The following is a 9159-nucleotide window of genomic DNA, read 5'->3' as shown; positions in this document are numbered from 1 at the left end:
AGCCATTGAACTTATGAAGATTGATCAGAGCAAAGTTGTCCCAGCTAGACACTCCCTAATGGGTTTCTTTAGAAAACAGGTGCTCCCGCTCGGGTTTATTGAGCTCCCGGTCATGTTAGGAACATACTTGAGGCAAAGACCAATCATGGTAAAGTTCCTGATAATAGATTGGACCTCGATTTACAACACCATTCTCGGAAGGACGGCTCTGAATAAAACCAAAGCCGTAACATCGACACCCCATCTGAGCATGACGTTCCCCACCTAAGAAGGAGTTGGTGTCGAGAAAGGTGACCAGAGAATGGCTTGAGAATGCTATAACATGAGCTTGAAAAAGCTACCCGAGGCCGTCTGCCTTTGTGAGAAAATAAAGGAGGACGAAAGGTAGCAATCACAGCTAGGGAGCCAGTCGAAGATTTGGAGGATTTTGAGATTGGCGATCCAAAGAAGATCCGAGTAGGCTCACAACTCCCTCAGGAAATGAAGGAAATGCTAGTGGCATTTCTAAAGCAGAATAAAGATGTGTTCGCTTGGGGTCACGAGGATATGCCAGGAATACCACCCTTGGTAATAGTCCACAAACTAATGGCCGACCTGAGTCACAGGCCGATAAAACAACAAAGATGGAGCTGTGCCCCGGAATGAAACCAAGCCATAGCCGAGGAGGTGCAGAAGTTGTAGCAAGCCGAATTTATTCGAGAAGTAGACTATCCAGAGTGGTTGTCTAATGTTCTTCTGGTTAAAAAGTTGAGCGGAAAATGGAGAATGTGAGTCGACTTCCCCGACCTCAATAAAGCATGTCCCAAGAATAGCTCTCTATTGCCTCAGCTGGACCTTCTCGTAGATTCCATGTTCTGGCACAAACTCCTCAGCTTCATGGACTCCTTATCGGGATACAATCAGATACACATGGACGAGGCCAACCAGGAGAAGACATCCTTCATCACCGATTGAGGCTTATATTGCTATAAAATGATGTTGTTTAGCTTGAAGAATGCTAGGGGGCCACTTACCAGATATTGGTCAACAAAATGTTTCGTGACCAAATTAGTCGAAACGTAGAAGTCTATGTCGACGACATGCTGGTAAAAAGTGATGAGTGTCAAATATTGTATATTTGAGCCCCTTAATTTGTTTTTTTTTAAACCTTTAACTTTGTTATTTTTTAATGTTTTGGGTTAGTTTTGGTGTTTTACTATTTCGCAGGTTATTAAGGGAAAATGACGGTCTTTTTGTTAAATTGCAAAGTGTTTCAATTTTCTTTGTTAAGCATGGGATAAGATCACTTGGGGATAAGAATATATCATATATTCCACCTGGGCCGTGGGCCTTTATTTTCAATCACTGGACGTAGAAGAGCCGATGCCCTGCAGCATTGAACTAAGACGTATCACATGCACGATTCTTTCCTGATTGGAGCACTGAACCCATGCAGGACACGCATAACTGGCAGGCTGAATAGAAAACACGTTTTTTTTTTTTTTTTTTGGATGCAGCACCGAAAGAGCAAAAGAAGACACAAGGCAGTACATGAGTATGTGGGAGGCGTCACAGCAGATTTTTGCACGTTGAAGTCGTGTGTGAGTTGGCTTCTCAAGATTCTTTCCAAAACAGAAAAGAGACGTGAGACACACAAGATCTACTTCAGGCGTGCGGAGAAAATGCTGGCTTGACCTGTTTCGGGCGTGCGGCGCAAGTGTTGGAGAGAATCTGTTTTGGCCGAAAAAAAAAAAAAAAACATTATAGGAAAGACAAAAGGGAGGAGACCCACGTTGGACCCTTGAGCTGGAAGCAAAAAGAGGCAGCCGATTTTTCTCTCCATACCTGGCAGACCAAGACACGGTGACGGGTCCTCTTTTGCTTGACTTGATTTCTCTCCATAGCTGGAATATCACAGAGTGATTCACTCCAAGAAAAAGGTACGTGTTTCTCTCCAATTTTGGCAGCACCAAAATTCTTCCAAAACCAGCAAGCCATGCATGCACGTTATTTTCCTTACCAGCTGGCAGCAACAAATTCTTTCCAAGGACGTGATCGTGCGGTGCCTTGAGGTGGGAGAACCGAACAGAACAAACAGACTTGGAAAGCTGAATTAATTAACGTGCGGCACAAATCATGGGCAATGCTTTAAATTAACACCGACAAACACGTCAGTTTTACTCCAAATCTGCAATGCACCGAACCAAAAGACTTATTTTCCTTCCAAATTGGCAGCAGAGATTGAAGAGAAACACGTGTGTACGTGCGGCGCCTTAGAGATAGAGAGATATGTTTTTGTCTTGACCCAGCAGCACCCAAAAACCCTAGGAGATTGCTATATATATGTGTGTTGTCTTTGCTTGGAGGAGGGGGGCTGAGACGTGAGCCTCACTTTTGTACGTTGGGTTCTTTGGCTTTTATTTTTCTGCAACCTCATCTTTTAGTAAGTCTTTTATTTTTATGTTCTTAATAAAAGTTAGTATTTTGTTTGTAGTTATGAATGACTAATTCTTCAACTAAGGTTGAAGATAAAGTCTTGCCATCGATTAGATTTCGTATTTTCATGTTTTGTTAGTATAATCTGAATGTGTGTTTGTAATATTCGAGACATTATTTAATAATTAAAGTATAAAATTTGAGTAAATAAGTGATTAAAGCTAATTTAGTGTCCTTAAAAATGCTAGGGAATATTTTTAAAGTAAAAAAAAAATAGAAATAATAGAAATGAAATTAGAAAAAATATATATATATAAAAGAAATTAATGAATAAAAGAAAAGAAAAGAAAAGAAAAAGGAAAAGGAAAAGTAAAAGAAAAGTCAAAAGAAAAATTTAAAGAAAGAAAAAGAAACAGAAAAAGAAAAAGAAGTGGCCTGAGCCTGATGGCCATTTTACATGGCCATTTAACGAAATGGTCACGTGGGTCATTTAAAAGAGAAATGCTAAAGATCCTCCCCTTATCACCTATTTTTCTTTAAAAAAATTGATTTTTATTAAAAAGTTGTTTCTTATGTGATATTAGAGAGAACTTTTTAATAAAAATCAATTTTTTTTATTATAAAAGGGTGATAAGAGGGGGATGAGGGGAGGATGTGTAGAAGCTCTCCATTTAAAACATGAAGGCCGAATGGCCATTAAGCAGAGACGGAGGAGGGGGGGGGGGGGGGGGGCCGGGGCCATGGCCCCCCCCCCCCCCCCCCCAATTTTTTGAAAAATAAAATTTATACAGATGAAAAAAAAAATTGTAAAAAAAAAAAAAAAAAATTCAAGCCCATTGGCCCCTACTCAACAAATTTTGTTGGCCCTTACCCAATTAAATTTTTTTGACTTAACCAAATAAACCTAAAAAGAAACCCACTACAAGTCTACAATCCACAAATTTGCTAAATTGCTATAGATATCAACAGCGCCGTCAAGCACTTAACAGGGCGTCGGTGCCCTTCCAAATTCCAACACAGCCAAACCAAACAACTTCAAACAAAAATATTTATTATTTAATAAAAAAAAAAAAAAAACTGAAACATCAAACAAAAATACCTCTTCTAGTCTTCTCCACCCCTCTCCTCCAGATCCTAACAGTTTTGTTAGCCGACCCACACCCACCAAATTCGCCTATCACCACTTCTAGATTCACCATCTTTCTCCTACGTAAGAAGCGACCATTCGACCGATCACTGCACCGGAAATTTCAGGGACGGACTGCCAGAGTCACGAAGCCAACAGACCCATCGCCCAGCCAGTACAATATCGCTTTGTAAGTTCTCAAATCTGAAATCCCTAAAAAAAAAAAAAATCATTTTTTCCAGTCATATATGGTGAAACCGTGAAGAACTGAAAAAAAGAAGAAAGAAAACTTAACGTTGAAGAGGAAGACAAGAAGAGTTTACTGTTTAGTCTATTTAGAAGAGTCTAGAGTCTCTAGACTAAAGAAAGAGAAGAAGTCAGGATAACTCAAAAAAAGAAAAAGAAGAGGTCAGGAAAAGGCAAGGAAGTCAAACAAAAAAAATGTAATTGTATAATAATAATTTGTGTTTGCCTTTTCAACTTTTCTCCATCTACTACAGTGAACGGATGGACAACAGCAAGTCATGTATTGATGTACAAATATAATTTGTGTTTAAAAGAAAAAAAAGGGTCATGCATAATTTGTATTTGTCTTTTCAATTTTTTTCCATCTGCATCGATGGACAACAGGACAAGCAACTGAGCAAGTCAAAAAATTAGGAGAATTAGGACAAATGTTTGCATTGCTCAAACAATTTATTTACCCAAAAAAATTTAAATCTCACATCTACAATAAGAGAATTAGGAAAAATCAAAAATTCAAAACCGCTACTTTTACCATGAGAAGTTGAGAACAGTGAGAGTGAGACTGATTATTTGTGTCATTTGTGAGATTACTTTGTGTTATTGATAAATTATAATAATGTTTAAAGTTGGGGATCAGAAAAGTAGTCCAAGTAAAGTTAATAGGTTGATTAAAATGAAAAATTGGTAAGGGTGAGAATTATTAAATAGCTTAAATAGTTTGTTTAGTGATTATTGAATGCCTCGTTGACAATTTTATTATTATTATTATTATTAGTTTTTACTTTACAATATTATAAAATTTTGATTTTGGAAATTGTTGATTTAATTTGATTTTTACGACACAGAACAACAATTAATTCGCAACACAGAAGCAGTGCGAAACCACTCTACGCAAGTCGCACTTTTTAAGGTTAGTTTTCTAAGCTCAATTCCTAATATAAATGGTATTATAATTTGGATATTATGGTTATTAAATATTGAGAATATTGGTTATTATAGTTGATAAGTCAAAACAATTAATTAGAGAATTTAACACATAAAAACTATTGTATTCAATTTGTTTTTTATTTGAGTTTGTTAATTGCTATCTTACAAATATTTTTTATTGCTTTTCTAAAGACTCTAATATAACCATGTAAATTTATTTGTAGATAATGGGAAAGCCAAATACAATATTTGACTTTTTCAAAAGAAAAAATACACAAAGTTCAAATGCCAATGTTGGTGATGCATCTTCGCCAACTTCTGATATCGTAATTTCTGAAAATTCTTCTAAAAAATCTCGAAGAGTTGACGTCAATGAATTTAATATTAGTTCATTGGAGTTTGATCCTGGATTGCGTCGTCAGATATGGGAGTATAATGTTAATCAACGGGATGAAATTCGACGAGCTTACATTAAAGCTGGTCCGTACCAATTTATCCACCCAGACTACCCAAAATCCGGAGATCGAAATCATCTTCGTATTTTTCAACCTTCGTGGTTCAATCTATTTCCTTCATGGCTTGAATATTCGCGCGAAACAGATGCAGCATTTTGTCTACCATGCTTTCTCTTTAATAAGCCATCTGGACATCCTACGCAACGTGTTTTCACTATAGATGGATTCAAGAATTGGAAGAAAGTTAGAGATGGAAAAAATTGTGCTTTTCTCAATCATATAGGAAAAGATCCTAATTCATTTCACAGAATTGCTGAGAGGTCATACGAAGACTTGAAGAACCAATCTCAACATATACAAAATGTGTTTGAAAATTTCACTTCTAAACAAATTGCAAACAATCGACTGCAGTTAAAAGCCTCGATTGATGTTGTTCGAGTGCTTGCATTTCAAGGTGTTGCTTTTAGAGGTCGGGATGAAAGTGTGGATTCAACGAATCGTGGAAATTTTCTTGAAATATTGAATTTAATGGTTTCATATAATGAACAGATTGCTGAAGTGATAGCTAAAGCTCCAAAAAATGCCTCTTATACATCACCAATGATACAAAAAGAAATTTTACATATTTTTTCAACCAGAGTGAAGGAGGCAATTCGCAAAGAAATTAGTAATGCAAAGTTTTGCATAATGGTTGATGAAGCTCGTGATGAGTCAATGAAAGAGCAAATGGCTATAGTTTTAAGATTTGTCGACAAAGATAGTTTTGTGCGGGAACCTTTTTTTGGGCTTGTTCATGTCGCTAATACTGCGGCACTAACCCTACAAAAGGGTATATATTTTGTATTGTCTCAACATAAGTTAGCCATTGAAAATATTCGAGGGCAAGGATATGACGGCGCAAGCAACATGCGAGGTGAGTGGAATGGGTTGCAAGCTTTGATTTCAAATGATTGTCCATATGCCTACTACATTCATTGTTTCGCACATCGTTTGCAATTGGCATTAGTAGCGGCATCAAAAGAAGTTATTCTTGTTCATCAATTTTTTACTAATTTGAATTCTATTGTCAATATTGTTTGTGCCTCATGCAATCGATTTGAAGAATTGCGGATTTCTCAAACTGCTGAAATTGCTTACCTGATTGAAATTAATGAGATTGAGAGTGGAAGGGGACTTAATCAAATTAGTACTTTACAACGGGCTGGAGATACTCGTTGGAGTTCTCACTTGAGATCAGTTTCTAGCTTGATCAAAATTTTTAGTCCAGTTTGTGAAGTTATTCTTAAAATCATTGATGTGGGAACTACTTCTTCCCAACGAGCAGAAGCAGATCCAGTTTATCAAGTAATGACTTCATTTGAATTTGTTTTCATCTTGCATCTCATGAAAGAAACGATGCAGATTACTGATCATCTATGTCAAGAATTGCAATCAAAATCTCAAGACATTTTAAGTGCCATGAATCTTGTTTCATTTACCAAAGCATATATCCAACAATATAGAGATGATAAATGGGATGATTTACTTACCAATGTGAAGTCATTTTGCGAGAAACGCAATATAGATATCCCAGATATGAATGCCCGTTATGTTGAGAGGCGAGGTCGAGCTCGCCATCAACAAGCTGACTTTACAATCGAGCAACATTATCGAGTGGATTTTTTTGTGCCTCTATAGATTCTCAATTGCAAGAATTAAATCGCCGATTTAGTGAGCATGCAGTGGAGTTGCTTATTCTCAGCTCAGCTCTTGATCCTCGAGCTGCACGTGAATCTTTTAGAATTGATGATATTTGTCAGTTGGTAAACAAGTTTTATCCTCAAGATTTTACCGATCTTGAAAAGGAACAGTTGGAAACAGAACTTAACCATTATAAGCATAATGTAGTCCTACATTCGAGTTTTCAAGCATTGTCAAATATTTCTGAATTGTGCCAATGGTTGGTTAGTACCGGAAAATCAACTATCTACCAACTTGTTTTTCGAGTTATTGTACTTGTGCTTACTCTTCCCGTTTCTACCGCAACTACAGAACGAGCATTTTCAGCCATGAATATTGTCAAAACTAGGCTTCGCAACAAAATTGAAGACGAGTTTCTGACGGATTCTTTAATGGTGTACATTGAAAGAGAAATTGCTGCAACAATTAGCATAGATTCAATCATAGATGATTTTCGGGATTTAAAAAAACGGCGGGTTCCATTTTGATAAGTGTTTTGGATTAAATTTGATGTATTATGAAACCCTTATTTTCTATAATTACTTTTGTTTAGTTTTTTTTTTTTTGGTTCAAAAATGCCTTGGCCCCTGCTCAAAATACTTTCTGGCTCCGTCCCTGCCATTAAGGAAAAAGGGGGACATGGGTGGCATTTTTAAAAGCCAAAGGGGGGCATGATGACCACCTAAAACTAAAAGGCCAAATGGCCTTTCTAAATTACACAGAGGCGGGAGCCTCTTTTATTAAAAGGGGCAGAAACCCATTTGTTTTCAAAAGTTCAAGATTTTTGAGGTTTTTTTTTTTTCAACTCTTCTCTTTGGTTTTTTCTTGATCTATAAAGATCTAACCGTCCAAATTTAAATCCGATTTTTGTAACGTGATCTATGAAGCCCGATCTACGTTTTAATTTATCGTTTTGATGTAAAACACTAAATTTATGATTTCGTAATTTTGAGTTAAAATATTGAAATGTGAGTTTAATCTAGTGTTTTCTTTAGGTAATACGTTACTTGGAACTTGCTTGAGACTACCCAAACCATGAGTTTTGGTTTGGTGAATTTTGGTGAGTTTCCTTAAACCCTAACTTTTGGGTTATGTATTTTAATTGCGATTTCTTGTGTCTAATCCTAAGTAAACCTTATGAGTTAATGTTATTAGTGTTTAAATAGCAATATTATGTTATGGGTTAGTAAAATAAATTATGGTTTAAGTTTAGAAACTCTAATTTGATGGGTTAAATTAATTTAAGGTTTTTAAGTGTTAGAACCTAGATTGTTAATTTGTAAAAATAAGTATTTATGAGTTATGTTCTAATACTAGTAAAATTAAATAATTATGGGTATTTAGTTTAAATAGTATTTTCGAGGTTAACCCTAAGACTTTCTTATGGGTTAATGTTATTTTAAATGTGTTAATGAATTATGTTAATAAGTAAATAATTATTGTAAAAGATTAATGAAAATAATTTTAGGGTTAATAATATTAGTGAAAATAATTTATAGATTAGTGAATATAATTTGGGATTAGTATTTGATGTTATAGGCAATTATTTTAGATGGTGATTTTAATGTCTAACCCCAAGTAAATACTTTGGGTTGGTGTTAATTCAGTTTAGTTAGTGTCTAGATTTATGGGTGTGTAATTAGGACCTTTAAAATATTATGGGTTTTCCAAGGGTTAGCTCTTGAGCAATTTAAGAGTTAAATGTTGGTCTAATGTTAGAAATGTCAAATAATGTGCAATGTGTATGTTCACAGTGATACATTGCAAGGTGGTGTCTATGAGACCTAGTGCTTAATATCCGTGCAGTCAAGGTGAGTATTCTACTCACTGAGAAAAGTTACTATTTATGTATTTTATAGAAATGCAAATAATGTGTTTTCTTACCGAACCGACAATATGTTAATTATATGTTTTGGATGTTTTGAGTAGTTTTAATTATGTTGAAATATGACAATAATGTTTATGTGATTTAAGATGATTTGAGATATGAGTATGAAATATCTTTGACGTATTGAGATATGATTTGAAGAGTTATTGTCTATTGCGGCTGAAAATTTAAGTTATGCAAATTGTTTGAGAAAATGACATGTTGAACTGTTTATGTTTTATGAATAAAGCATGTGTTAAAGTCATGTCCATGAAATTAAATGTATAGTATTTGAGCATGAGCATTGAGCATGACACAAACAAGACCGGGGTTCAATTCCCTTAGGCAAACGAATAAGACTGGGGTTCAATTCCCTTAGGCATCGAACAAGACCGGGGTTCAAT

The 9159-nt window shown here is 35.6% G+C and overlaps 1 protein-coding gene across 1 annotated transcript; it reads left to right on the top strand.

The window, feature by feature from the left end:
* The first annotated feature begins 4941 nt into the window (after positions 1-4941).
* On the top strand, positions 4942-7376 carry LOC133868946 (uncharacterized). Its single transcript, XM_062305937.1, has 4 exons — positions 4942-5412; positions 5581-6082; positions 6272-6772; positions 6847-7376. The coding sequence occupies exons 1-4, from the start codon at positions 4942-4944 to the stop codon at positions 7374-7376; spliced, it is 2004 nt and encodes a 667-aa protein (XP_062161921.1).
* The last annotated feature ends 1783 nt before the right edge of the window (positions 7377-9159 follow it).

This window comes from Alnus glutinosa, chromosome 5 (assembly GCF_958979055.1).
Source record: "Alnus glutinosa chromosome 5, dhAlnGlut1.1, whole genome shotgun sequence".
In the NCBI taxonomy this organism is placed as follows: domain Eukaryota; kingdom Viridiplantae; phylum Streptophyta; class Magnoliopsida; order Fagales; family Betulaceae; genus Alnus; species Alnus glutinosa.
The sequence above is the reverse complement of the archived record's forward strand: the minus strand, read 5'-3'. Positions and strand labels throughout refer to the sequence as shown.

Bases quoted from the DNA above. Each gene is read 5' to 3' on its own strand.
- LOC133868946 (XM_062305937.1), top strand. From the start codon at position 4,942: ATGGGAAAGCCAAATACAATATTTGACTTTTTCAAAAGAAAAAATACA. The intron at 5,413-5,580 runs GTTAGAGATGGA...AATCGACTGCAG, and splicing joins GATTCAAGAATTGGAAGAAA to TTAAAAGCCTCGATTGATGT. The intron at 6,773-6,846 runs GTCGAGCTCGCC...GTGCCTCTATAG, and splicing joins CCGTTATGTTGAGAGGCGAG to ATTCTCAATTGCAAGAATTA.